The sequence below is a fragment of the Rutilus rutilus genome, assembly GCF_951802725.1.
Source record: "Rutilus rutilus genome assembly, chromosome: 21".
Lineage (NCBI taxonomy): Eukaryota > Metazoa > Chordata > Actinopteri > Cypriniformes > Leuciscidae > Rutilus > Rutilus rutilus.
In genome coordinates, this window is record NC_140226.1 from 17,769,696 (window position 1) to 17,784,202 (window position 14,507).

The 14,507-nt window shown below is 36.4% G+C and overlaps 1 protein-coding gene across 1 annotated transcript; it reads left to right on the forward strand.

The window, feature by feature from the left end:
• pygb (phosphorylase, glycogen; brain) lies at positions 1–12,920 on the forward strand. The gene is made up of 20 exons (XM_084393290.1): positions 1–370; positions 2,016–2,117; positions 2,456–2,534; positions 2,614–2,717; positions 2,846–2,977; positions 3,585–3,696; positions 5,153–5,235; positions 5,712–5,855; positions 5,965–6,057; positions 6,291–6,437; positions 6,513–6,676; positions 6,861–6,975; positions 7,116–7,217; positions 7,373–7,520; positions 7,739–7,797; positions 8,922–9,063; positions 9,230–9,437; positions 10,850–10,984; positions 11,218–11,284; positions 11,719–12,920. The coding sequence occupies exons 1-20, from the start codon at positions 128–130 to the stop codon at positions 11,869–11,871; spliced, it is 2,532 nt and encodes an 843-aa protein (XP_084249416.1). The 5' UTR covers positions 1–127; the 3' UTR covers positions 11,872–12,920.
• Positions 12,921–14,507: the final 1,587 nt, after the last annotated feature.

Here is a 14,507-nt window from a genome sequence, read left to right on the forward strand (position 1 = left end):
AGTTGACATAGGGGTGTGTCTCAAAGCCAGGGAAGAGTGCGTGTAAAGTCCTTCTCCACCGCACCAAGCTGTGCACAAGTCAAGGGTCCACACTTTTCATTCTTTGCTTTTTAAACGCATTGGCAACATGTCCAAACCTCTAACCGACCAGGAAAAGCGCAAGCAGATCAGTGTTCGTGGTATAGCTGGACTGGGGGATGTTGCCGAAATCAAAAAGAGCTTCAACAGGCATCTTCACTTCACCCTAGTGAAGGACCGCAATGTGGCCACCCCGCGGGATTATTACTTCGCCCTGGCACACACGGTGCGGGATCACCTGGTGGGCCGCTGGATCCGCACTCAGCAGTATTACTATGAGAAAGACCCGAAGGTACGGATCTCTTCCTCCTCTTGCAGCGAGGAAGTGGCATGTTTGTGCAGTAGTGGGATAACGTTAAGTTACATGAAATGCATTTAATGTGGAATTAATGTTATTAAAACATTTTGTTTATGCATTTGACAAGTTTGGGCCTCAATGATTGCATTACTGCACACTGCTGCGCATGACACAAGTGTCTTCTTTAGTTCAAATTAAGTGCACAAACCATAATCATATTCATAGTGCATTGTAAATGTTAGTGAATATGACCTGGACAGTCATTTCCTCATTTATTGTGAGATAGTCATTCATTTCACTGTATTCTGGGGAGAGTTAAAGGCCTGTATTTGTTTCCTCAGCTTCCTCCATTGACATGGGGTCAGCTGTTAAAAAAAAAAAGTGTGATCTGTTCCTTGTCATATTAGGGCATCAGTTATTAAGTATTTTGCTACCACTTATTCTCTGTGCTCACTAGGGCAAGTACAGATTGCATTATACTGTCAAACCCAGTTGAAGATAATCGGTTTTATCTAATGCATTGACATGGTCCATGTGCAGCATCACTTGTGGCTATTAATAGACAACTATTACCTGGGTGCTTAATGAGTAGGGAGGTCATGATGTTTTTTTTGGAGAGTAACTAGGAGAAAGTGCTTCTTTTCTTAGTCTTTTGTGGCTCCATTGATGTGGCTGCGAAGCTTATTGTGACTTGTTTGTTGATGAACATGGAATCTAGGCCTAACCATGTATTTTGAAATAAAGAAGCATTACATGGTAATTTTCTGTACTTTAGGTCTTTTGGAAATTATTTATTTATTGAATGTTCCTGTTCTGGGCTTCACAGCTTTCCAGAGATGTGTGTGTGCAGTCCTTTGAGCCAGTAATGAAAGCCTGTGTTTCCCCTCCTGTCTAGATATCTCTTAATGGAAGCAGATAGCTTTATATGGTTGAGCACACCAATATGTGAAGCATTTCCAGGAACAAGCACTACGCTTGTTGAAGTTCAGACCCTTGGAAAAACAGTAAAACACTGTCACTTTATTTAAACCCACAGTATGCACTATATGCAGTGATTAAGCCCCATCTCAGCATGTTAAACTGAAGCATGCATTTATTTATTACTGTGGTATTCAGATGTTGTTCAATGTGTATTTGAGGCCTCCAGCAGTCTGTAAACTTCTCCCAGGGCAGACATCTAATGAATGAACTCTTATGAAAAGTTGATACCAAGCCAACAAGATCAAATGTTGTACTTCAGTAACATACCAGAGAGTATAAGTAGGCAGTAAACCATATAAAAAGTGTGAAAATACAAGCTTACACTGACTGCGAAAATGTGGAGAATACACATTTCCTGTTTTCAAATATTTTTATTAAATATTTAAGTAAATGTTATAATATTGGAGTAAATTCATATAATATAAACAGCCAATTTGAGGGGAAAAAGCAACATATTGGTTGACCTTTTGTTTCAGTTCATATACTGATTAATTGTATTGTTATAAGATAGTATAATGACCGTAAAATGTTGCATCTTCTAATCACTGTAAGCTTGTATTGTCACATCTTTTCTATGGTCTTCTGCCTACATGATCTGCTAGTTCAGATATCTCTGTGCACATGCAGTGAGGTTTTATTTGTGTGTTTTTTGTTGCAGCGCATCCACTATCTGTCTCTGGAGTTCTACATGGGCAGAACTCTACAGAACACCATGATAAATCTTGGGCTGCAGAATACCTGTGATGAGGCCATCTACCAGGTAAAATGCATCACTGACATAGCAAACTTAATGCTCTTGTAAAGCATTTTGTTCTGAATTGCAGAACTGTCCCAGAGCTCTGTTACTTAAACATCCTGAAACTTTAGAAACAGCTGTTGTTTTTCCCCTGCTCACCCACAGAGCGCTCATGGGGGATGTAGGCCAGTTGCCACAGGCTTGCAAAACTCTTAGTCTAAACCCTTCCTTGTTTGAATGAGAGAATACGGAAATTGCCGAAACATTAAACTGCACGAAATTTGCATAATCGGTTGAAATTGTGTTGCCCAATGTGAATTTTTTTTTGAACATGATCTGTTCTGAAATCTATTGACCTTCAGCTTGGACTGGATTTGGAAGAATTAGAGGAGATTGAGGAGGATGCAGGGCTGGGAAACGGAGGGCTCGGGCGTCTTGCAGGTACCTACATTTAAAACTTCCTACATCCTAGTACACGTCCCTGACATATTGGACGTTTGATGTCTGCTTTCTCTCTCAGCTTGTTTCCTGGACTCAATGGCATCTCTGGGTTTGGCGGCATATGGTTATGGCATTCGTTATGAGTTTGGGATCTTCAATCAGAAGATCGCCAGTGGCTGGCAGGTAAACCAAAACTGAAAAATAGTATTTATATTGGTAATTTTCATTATATGTCAACCCATGCATTTCATTTTATTTAAATAGTAGATCAAATATTGAAAATATGAATATAATTATTTTATTTTTTTTAGGTTGAGGAAGCTGACGATTGGCTTCGTTATGGTAACCCTTGGGAGAAGGCCCGTCCCGAGTACATGCTTCCTGTGCATTTCTATGGCCGAGTGGAGCATACTCATGAGGGACCAAAGTGGGTTGACACTCAGGTCAGTCAGTGATAATCTAGTGGGATATCAGGGGGAAAACATAGCTATAGAAAAAAATAAAACTTCAACCACATTCACTATCATTCAAAAGATTGTAATATTTCTGAAAGAAGTCTGTTATGCTCATGGCTGCATTGATTTGAACAAAAATACAGTAAAACAGTAATATTATTTCTAATTATTATAAAAATATTTCATAAAAAAAAAAACTTTAATACTTTAATAACTTTATTCTTATGGCAATGCTGAATTTTCAGCAACATTACTCCAGTTTTCGGTGTCACATCCTTCAGAAGTCATTCTAATATGCTGATTTGGTGCTCAAGAATCATTTTTTTATTAATATCAATTTTGAAAACAGTTGTGCTGCCTAATAAGTTTGGAAACCGTTATACATGTTTTTTTTTTTCAATAGAAAGGTAAAAAGAACATAATTTATTTAAAATATAATTTTTTTGTAACACTTGATTAAATTGTGTTCTTAAAAAAAAAAAAAAAAACTTACAGAGCTTTTGATTGTTACTGTAATTGTGGATAAATAGGATGGCAAAATTAAAGTCAGTTCATGTCTATATTTTACTGTACCGCTCTGTCTTTTCTTCGGCAGGTGGTGCTTGCGATGCCTTATGACACTCCTGTGCCTGGTTATAAAAACAACACTGTGAATACTATGAGACTGTGGTCTGCCAAAGCTCCTAATGATTTCAACCTGCAAGAATGTGAGTCAATACAGTGATCAGCTCACATGATAAGCAGTCTGAGCTCCAGTATAACACATTTATGGTTCAGTTCTACTTTTGGCTGAATCGCTGAAATTAAGTGAGCTTCTCTGTCCTGGTTTGTTTGGAGGATTCCAGGTGAGCTTTGTGTGAGCTTAGATTATTACATGTTTGAAATTTCCAGTTGCTTGCAATATTATTGAAATAGTTTTTTATATTACTGTTAGTTTGATTTGAGTCGACACTTACCTTCTCAGTTGAGTTTATATAAAAGGGAACTTGTTTCCTGGGAGAATGGTTTCTGCGTAGAATACTAAATATAGGCCTCTTCACTAGAGCAATGCATCAGCAGCACAGAAACAGGAGAGCAGCTGGCAACAGGCCAGCGTTACCCATAGATACGCCTGCTTTTGAGAGCGTCCTTCATGATTGTTGGGCCTCTGAGCTCTACAGTAAATGTCTCATTCTATATTAGACACATACTCGTAAGGTTTATTAAGGCTTATACATGCATACAATGAATGTGTGTGTGTGTGTATATATATATATATATATATATATATATATATTTATATATTTACACTTACACACGCACACACACACTAGTACTGTCAATCGATTAAAAAATTAACTAATTATTCACATTTTTCTGTAATTAATCAAGATGAATTGCATCTAACTTTAAAATTTCACATTTAATCTCCAAATTAATGTAGAAACAACATAAAGACAGTAGCCTGAGTTTTAAATATTTGTTTAAGGCCAGTACCGATACCAATACTGCTACTGATCTCTCTATGAAATTGATTCCCCCCCCCCCCCCCCCCTATTAATTATAGCTATTCAGCATTACAGTATAATTAAAAGCTATACATTTTAACATTTATTAGGCTTTAAAAAATATAACTTTTAATTTAAGTGAACTTAAAACAATCTTCACATAAACCCATTATAATAAATGTCACATTTACCTGCCCTATATATATATTAGGGCTCAGTTTTTTTCTATTGGCCCAGTCAGACCAGTTTAGATTTTTACTTGCCCTGATGTTGTTTTTGACCCATGTAACCTTGTAAACAGTGCTTTATGATATTCGGGTAGGTCTAACGGGTAGGATATATATACAAATTGAATAAAGTTATCAAACACTTCACAGCCTTCACTGCGTAAATTATAAATTAAATATCGATTAATCCTTATTAAAGCTACAAAAGTTATTCAGCCAAGAGCAGCAAGTGTTTATTTTACTATCCTTAATGACAGACAGCAGCAGGTTTATTAGGCTGCTGTCACTTAAGACATACCACACAGTATATGACGCGCATCCCATTTTCTCCCAACTCTTATTGTTAATTTAAGACTTCATTTAACTAATTTAAGACTGTGCTTGCAAGGAATACTCGACAAAACAGGCATTTTAGCATGTAATTTTGAAATACTCTCTCTTAATTGTAGTCAATGTGGGAGATTACATCCAGGCTGTATTGGACCGAAACCTGGCAGAGAACATCTCCCGGGTGCTCTACCCCAATGACAATGTACGTACACTCACTTTGCAATGCTATAAAACTCTTGCTGAGGATGCCTGATGGTCTGATGGACAGAATGTACACACACACAGAGAGAGAGAGAGAGAGAACAGAGAGCAGGAATTTGAACGTGATATGCGTTAAGTAACTATAATAAACACTGACAATCATATGTGTGTAAATTTAGACTCTGTCGATGCTGGTATGCAAAATAAGCTTTAGCTGACTGGCATGAGCAGATTTCAGCAGAGAAAACTCTTATCTTGTGCAACAGTGCCACTGACATGGGTAATACATTGAGGAAGTTTGAAAATGGAAGTCTGTGTCATGATACACTAGTGTATATTGTTTTTATTCACACAACTACTAAACTAAGAAAACAATGCTTGGTTATTTTGTCTGAAAAACTGACAGTAAATGGAATGGGTTGCTGTTTGTAAAGCTTTCAGTGTGTCTGTATTTAACATTGAATGTGCATGTGTTAGTTTTTCGAAGGGAAGGAGCTCCGTTTAAAGCAGGAGTACTTTGTGGTGGCTGCTACTCTGCAGGACATCATCAGACGCTTTAAATCTTCGAAGTTTGGCTGCAGGGATCCCGTGCGCACCTCTTTTGAGGCTTTCCCTGAAAAGGTTATATGACATGAAAAACATTAATTGACTGAATTTTCAGTCACAAATGTAAAAACGGCAAAGGATTTTGCTCTCACGAAGAATAACGGTTTCAAAACCACTCTCTCAGGTGGCGATTCAACTGAATGATACTCATCCGGCTCTGGCGATTCCTGAACTCATGAGAATCCTGGTGGATATAGAGCAGCTGGACTGGGAAAAGGTGTGATGTTCAGGCTGTCAAACTGTGTTTTAAGATAATTCCTTCACAGCTGTTTTGTTGTTCAGCATTTGTATTTTTCTGCCTAGTCATGTTGACATGAGTGATAGACAAAGTATTGCTAATATAATGATTGTAAAGTATTGTTCATTCAGTACTAAAGTTATACATTTTGTTATTTTATTTATAATTGAACTTTCCAAAATCCGCATTAAAGTGCGCATGTGTGTATGTAGGCATGGGAGGTTACCACAAAGACGTGTGCGTACACAAACCACACGGTGTTACCCGAGGCTCTGGAGCGCTGGCCTGTCTACATGTTTGAGAAGCTTCTGCCACGACACCTGCAGATCGTCTACGAGATCAACCGGCGGCATATGGATGTGAGGATACACGCATACACTAACTCAAGATCATCATAGTTATTTCTGGTTGGTCTGATGGACTCTCTGTTGTAGAGAATTGCTGCGCTGTATCCAGGCGACCATGATCGTTTGCGCAGGATGTCTCTGATCGAGGAGGGCGATCCGAAGAGGATCAACATGGCTCACCTTTGTGTGGTCGGGTCACACGCCGTCAACGGAGTTGCACGGATTCACTCAGACATTGTCAAAACCACTGTGTGAGTAGAGTGCATAAGTCTATATACAAAAATAGTTGACAGCGAATGAATTATTTCCAGGGAGCCATGGAAGCATTTTTATTTTAATGCTATTTAGGTCATGTGTGTATTGACATTAAGTACTTTTGATATAGTTACATTTAGAACTTGCAGAAATTAATGTATTTTTTTTAACTGGTTTAAGATTTAAAGACTTTTGTGACGTTGAGCCGGAGAAGTTTCAGAACAAGACAAACGGCATCACACCTCGTCGCTGGCTGCTGCTCTGCAACCCTGGCCTGGCTGACATCATCGCTGAGGTGACCTCCTTAACTTATTATTCATGCAGTTGGTGTAAAGTTGTGTAGAATATTAGTTTAAATGTTATTTATTTTATTTTATCCAGCTCGCTCTACCCCCACAGTTTTTGTTTCTGTCCCTCACTATCTTTCCCTTTCAGAAAATTGGCGAGGACTTCCTGACGGATCTGTTCCAACTAAGAAAACTTTTGGACTTCATCAATGATGAAATGTTCATTCGGGATGTGGCTAAAGTGAAGCAGGTCTACATTTAAATTCGTTTTTTATAAATAAAGATATACCTTCTTCGATTTTGATATTTATAATGTACAGGAGTCTTTTTCAAAATGTAAAAAGACAGAAGAATTAAAAAAAGAAAGAATTTTTGGCTTCATGTTTAAAGTTTTTTTTTTTTTAGGAGAATAAGCAGAAGTTTGCAGCTTATCTGGAGAATGAGTACAAAGTAAAGATAAACCCTGAGTCCATCTTTGACATCCATGTCAAAAGAATCCATGAGTACAAGAGACAACTGCTCAACTGCCTTCATGTCATCACTCTATACAACAGTACGAAAATATACAAAGAAAAACACAGCAATGTATTCAAGATAGAAGATCAGTGCTTGAACACTGCCACCTATCTGAGCACTCATGAACTGACCAAAGAGAACATTGCACTTTTTTTTGTTTTATCATAATTATATCATAGATACTTTGTAAAAATAGCTCAAATTAATGAATGATTTAATGAGTGATTTTATAAATTTTATTCTGCACTTTTCTAGGGATCAAGAAAGAACCAAACAAGAAGTTTGTTCCCAGGACCGTAATGATTGGAGGAAAGGTATGTAAATAAGTAAAAAAAAAAAAAAAAAAAAAAACGATATACAGCGGGGAAAATAAGTATTGAACACGTCATAATTTTTCTCAGTAAATATATTTCCAAAGGTGCTACTGACATGAAATTTTCACCAGATGTTGGTAACAACCCAAGTAAGCCATACATACAAAGAAACAAACAAAAATAAGTTCAGAAATTAAGTTATGTGTAATAATGTCAAATGACACAGGGAAAAAGTATTGAACACATGAAGAAAGGGAGGCGCAAAAAGGCATGGAAAGCCAAGACAACTTCTGAAAACTTACAGTAATTAAAAAGCAATCCAGCCCCCTGTCAGTGGAAATTAATAAGAGCTGGTTCAGTCCCAAATGATGGCCTACAAAAAGGTCTCATTGCCAAGGTGTCACACAAGACACATCTCATGATGGGTAGAAGCAAAGAGCTGTCTCAAGACCTTCGCAACCTAATTGTTGCAAAACATAATGATGGCATTGGTTATAGGCGCCATTCTAAGCTTCTGAATGGTCCAGTGAGCACTTTTGGGGCCATAATACAGAAGTGGAAAGACAATAATTTCACCATAAATTTGCCTCGACCAGTGCTCCTCGCAAGATTTCTGATAGAGGAGTGAAAGGAATAATCAGAAGAGTTGTCTTTGATTTGGGATAATGATTTAAGGGATTCTGAATAATATTAGTATGTGATAACTGTCATTATGGGATTTTTGTGTACTTTAGATTGACATGATTTAAAGCAGTAGTTTTCAATTAGGAGGTCTCAGCAAACATAATCAAACTTCGCTGAAATGCTGACGAAAAGAAAAAAGAAGAAAAAAAAAAAACATAAAACCAAGGTGAAAACTTGAAATATTTATTTTTGTCTCCCCTAGCCCTCAACAACTATTGATTTATTAAAGAAAATACTGTTTGTGAAACTTCTGGATTCAGTAAAATAAATAGCTTAATATATTGACACTCCCAGTTTCTGTTAAAAAGTTTGAAAACAAGCAGCTCGAAAATGTTGTTGGACTCTAGGGGCCTTCAAAGTCAAAAAGGTTGATAACCACTGTTTAAAAAGAGTCCAGTGCTAAAAGGTTTTTTTCTCTGATCCTGCACTGCCTCCTGTAGGCGGCACCAGGCTATCACATGGCAAAGATTATCATTAAACTGATCACCTCAGTGGGGGAGGTGGTCAACCATGATCCTGTGGTGGGAGACAGACTGAAGGTCATTTTCCTGGAGAACTATAGAGTCTCATTAGCTGAGAAGGGTGAGTAAACGCATTAACAACTGTTGATGCCATAAAAATATCAGATCAGATATTTGTCAAGATAATCGAATAATTATTTTTGTTAAAGTTGCATCATAGTTACTTTATTTATTGGATGTCATAGATTATAATGGAATTTGAATTTGTCATGTGCTTTGCTCTTCAGTGATCCCCGCTGCCGACCTGTCCGAGCAGATCTCCACGGCGGGCACCGAAGCCTCCGGGACGGGAAACATGAAGTTCATGCTTAACGGCGCTCTGACCATCGGCACCATGGACGGCGCCAACGTGGAGATGGCAGAAGAAGCTGGAGAGGAAAACCTGTTCATCTTTGGCATGCGGGTCGAGGATGTGGAGGCCATGGACAAAAAGGGGTGAGAAAGAGTGAATAGATATAAACCGAATAAGAGAGAGAACATAGGTCTAGATGGGAGGAATGATAAAGTCAAACACTTTACAATAAGGTTTGATTAGGTAATGCATTTGCTAAAATTACCCATCAATAAGCACTTCATTTGTTACAGTATTTATTAATCTTTTCTAACATTAGTTATTATAAGTATAACTGTTCATTGATAGTTCGTTACAGCTCTGGACCATTTAATAATATGAATGGGTACAACTTTTGATTTTAATAGTTTATTAGTAAATTTTGAAGTTAACATCAAGTAAGATTAATAAATGCATTAGAATTATTGTTCATTGTTAGTTCATGGTAAGTAATGTAGTTAACTAATGTTAACCAATGAAACCTTGTAGTAAAGTGTTACCAAACATAAATGTAACTTCCTGATCATTTGTGGAATTATTTTCTTCTGACTGGATTTGTTTTGTGATCACTGTCATTTTAGTGTTATTTATATAGGAGTGAATTAAGGGTGATTGGGACATAAGGTCAAATGGGATAGTATAACTATACAGAGATTATTTTCTCTCCTAATGAGGGAAAATAAAACCTTTTTTGCCAAGCCCTAGCTGTGAGACCTTATTGTAAAAATTGTAGGTGGGCGGAGCAGGCATCAAACAGGAAGTTGACCCTTAAATGCATGAGGAAAATTAATAGCTTTTGCTAGGTTTCGTAATAAGGTCCTAAAATTGTCATAACTAATATTTTACACAAACCTTTGATGGAAACATGAATATGATGCTCAGTCTACTGCAACAAAATCAATAAAAAATTCAGAATTGGGTTGTTTTTATTTTGTCACAATTTAGGTGGATGTGGACAGCATGATTCTGGGTGATTGGGACAGTGTTTAAAGGCTTTGCTAATTAAGAAAATGACCAAACTTGCAATAGAGAACCATTGTTTATGCTCGAAATTGTTTTTTCCAAACCTCTTCATTTGTGCAACCCCTAATCATCCACAAAAAAATGTGCAAGAGCTAGCTGGATTATGCTAAAGTAAATCTAATTCTGAAAAGAAGGGTTTTGGCTTATATGGCCTACATAAAAGAGTATGTCACGCATCCTTTCATTATAATATAAACTTGTTACACAACTGTTTACACAAAACCATCCCAATCACCTTTGATTCACCCCTGCTATTATAGTTTTTATGTTAAGCTTTTTTTCTTTAAAATTTTGGTTATTTATTTTATTTATGTGATTTATTTTTTATGCTTTTTTGGTTTTTACATATTTACTTTTTCATGAGTTCATCTTTTTCAAGTTTTTCATCTAATATTTATCTTCTATTTGATTTCAGCTTTATTTCAGTGACTGAAAAACAACTTTTAATAGTTTAAGTTTTGAGTCTACAATAACATCACTGTTTGTGATCTAGATACAATGCCAGGGAATACTACGAGCGTCTGCCTGAACTCAGACAGGTGATGGATCAAATCAGCACTGGGTTCTTCAGCCCCAAAGAGCCTGAACTCTTCAAAGACATTGTCAACATGCTCATGAATCATGACAGGTGGGCAGCAAAGAGTGCACTTGTCTGAATGTAATTTATTGCTTCAGTCCTTCTTTGAAATAGTTTGCATTTTCTGGTGTCTTTTATGTATGTTATATATGTATGTATGTATGTATCATTATGTTATGTATGTTATGTATCATTATGTTATGTATGTTATATATGTTATGTATCATTATCACTTTTATTTTTTCATTTGTTGGTGTCTGACTTCTGTTGTTTTTCTCTCTCAGGTTCAAGGTTTTTGCAGACTATGAATCATATATCAGTAGTCAAGAAAAAGTTAATGAACTGTACAAGGTGAGTTAAGATGGTTTGGATGGTCTGCCAATATGGGGTTTTCAATGGCTATTTCGTAATTTGAACATTTAAATATTTTTTTCTGTATGATCTATATTAAACCTATAATTACTGTATAGAATTTTAAACTGCATTTTTAATGATACGTTATAAACTATAATTATGTAAAATATCTGAGAACAGAAAATGTTTTTGTAATTGACACTCCTGTTAATTGTTAGCCGATGGTCATAATCTGAAAATGACCATTTATTGGCTGATTGATCTACTTGGAGTTTAAATGTGTCTTCCACTGGTCAAAATGTAGAACTGATTTTTGAGAAATAGATGTATGGGCAAAACTGCTTGTTTCCCAATAGCAACTTTTTTTTTAAAAAGCTTTGTTCATTCATTATAAGTAAAAATCCCTACTCTTTATTTTTATTTTTAATCAGAACCCAAAAGAATGGACCAAAACAGTGATCAGGAACATTGCTGCTTCTGGAAAGTTCTCCAGTGACCGCACCATCACGGAGTACGCCCGTGAGATCTGGGGAGTGGAGCCGTCGGACGTCAAGATCCCGCCACCTAATGAACCACTGGAATGAGGGAGCAGGGAACACTGGGTCTGCTTGCCTGTTCCTCAACCATTCCCAGTGTGTTGGTGTGCCTTCAGGTTTCTCTCACTATGCATAACACCACATGGAAAACCCCTTTGAATTTCACGACTGTAGTGTACCCTCAATATACACACAAACTAACCCCTCCATGTGCACTTACACTGTAGTACATTTAAAATCACTGTTACTTTCACTTGCCCATACTCCATTTTCATGAATTTGGTTATGCCAATTCAATTTGTTGCTCATCTGAGACTAATTTATTGACGCTTCATTTAGTTAGAGCTTAGTCTAGCTTCAGTTTACAGCTGTATTGATGCGTGTGTACATTCTCAATTTTGGTGCATTCCTTGTATCACTTTTAAGGGTGGCCATTCTGACTGATTATAACAGAGATGCCAAGACTATAGTTCTGTCCCTGTTTTATGTATTTCAGGAAGTGAAATGCATAAAAAAAAAAAAAAAGTTTGGTTTGTTTAAATTCAGTAGAATTAGTCTCCCTGCCCTAAAATACAGTATATAACCAGTCAGAAACAACCGTCTCAAAAGTGGCAAACGGCAGTAATGACCGAATTATCTTTTTATTCAGGCTTTCTGACGCAGGTTAAAGGGTGCCTTGTGTGCATACTGTGCAATATTAACAACAATAATGTAAATATTTCATAAAACAATGAGAATATATGGCAGCTGCCTGATGTAAACTCACAGGAATCCATCAAATAGCACATTATATTTTCTATTTTGTCAGGGTGAGCCGATGTCAATTTGTGCTCTAATTTGCATAGTATTACCAAGTGATGATATGTTTGCGCTATTGTATCTGTAGCTTGAACTATGACCCTTTTCATAAAGCAAACTCTGACTTTTTTTCAACTTTAAACAGCATTTCAGATTCCAGGCTGTCATTTATGCTTATGGATGTCATCTTTGAACATTCACACTTGTACTGAGGCCTTGTTCTTGCTATTTTTTTTTTTTTTACACAAGTACTGTAAGGAAATTACCTTGTTAACAAATAATAAAATAAATAAAAACAGTGTGATGTTGACTTAAATGACTAAACAAGGCAATTCCAATTGCAAGTTGGAGAATCTGTTCATTGTTGTAAAGATTGAAGGCTTGTCACGCCACATTCATATCACTCCGTATAGTAATGAATGGTTTGAACAGGTGTCGGGTAAGGTAAAAGTGAACGCACGAATGAGGCATTGCCTAAAGCTGATACATAAAAAAAAAGAAAAAGAAAACTGAAACTAACCCCAAGCTTCCCTGTAGTATAACTAGTTTACCTGGATTTGAGTTTGTCCCTGTCTATTAACATTTTTCACATTGTGATTTATATGTATATGCATGTGTATTCTGCTACATGGAAAAAAAGTCAGTCAGTGAGGTACTTAAAATGATGCCGTCCTGAGATTCAGTATAAAGGTTTTAAAAATAGTGGATATCAGAAAGCGATTCATTTCTTTTCCAGTCCTTTATTGTTTACAAACAAACATACTGTACTTACATCTGTGCATGTGTCCAGTAAGGTTTAGCAGCTTAGAAGAAAACAAACATTGTAAACCACGCATGATATAGTCTGCAAAAAGTAACAGTTGCTGTTGAAATAACTGGGCAGTATTTCATTTCATTACAAAAACTAATTTTAAAATATAAGTGTTCAATTCAAATATGCAAAGTTTGGTCAACATCAACGAAGACGACAGAATAAAATCTGTGTTCAGAGCAGTGACATCCAAATATACAGTGGTCCATTTTTACATTCTAACAAAACAGGATACATAATTAAGTGGCTTCATTTATACCTCTATATAGTTTGTTTTTGGTCTTACATACAGTATGGTTGTCCTTCGGCTTTAGATAAGGTTATTGCACTTCTCTAGGACCTGGTGGTCTCGCTAAAACTTGATCAATTCTACATAATCCTTCGCAAATTAAGAGATTTTGGTTGTTTTGCTTCCAGTGTATCAGTCCATCATGAGCCCACAACTGGCAGAAGAAAACAATTTCTTTCTGAGAGTAACATTGACTGTACAAACAGAGCCTTGAGACGATCCAAGCTTTCATGAACACATGACCTTCCTATCATTACCAGCCCAAAAAATGTCTGACAAATATAACCTGACACACAGAGCAACAATACAGCAGATCTCGATTTTCAAAAGGCCTACATTACAGTGAAGTTAACTTGTGTTCGCAGATAAGAATTATCAGCTGGTCAGTGCACACTGGGAAGAAAATATGTTCATCAAATATACATGACAAGATGTCAGAGCAAATCAAAGATATGTGTCGTTATTGCTCAAAATTTGATAGAGTCAATATTCAGCCAAATTAGAGAACGCAACTATAAAACATGGGAAGATACACTAAAAGTGAAGTTTGGGTCAGAATGATCTTGTTAGAAAAAATAGATATATTTTCAACTGTAAACAAAGTATACTACTGTTCAAAAGTTTTGGTTCAGAATGAACCATGATTAGCAAGTCAGTAAGGATGCATTAAATTGATCAAAAGTGACAAATGTTACAAAATATTTCAAATAAAGTTTTTTTTGCAATTCATAAAACAAAACTTGCAAAAAAATATCATGGTTTACACAATATTAAGCAGCACAACTG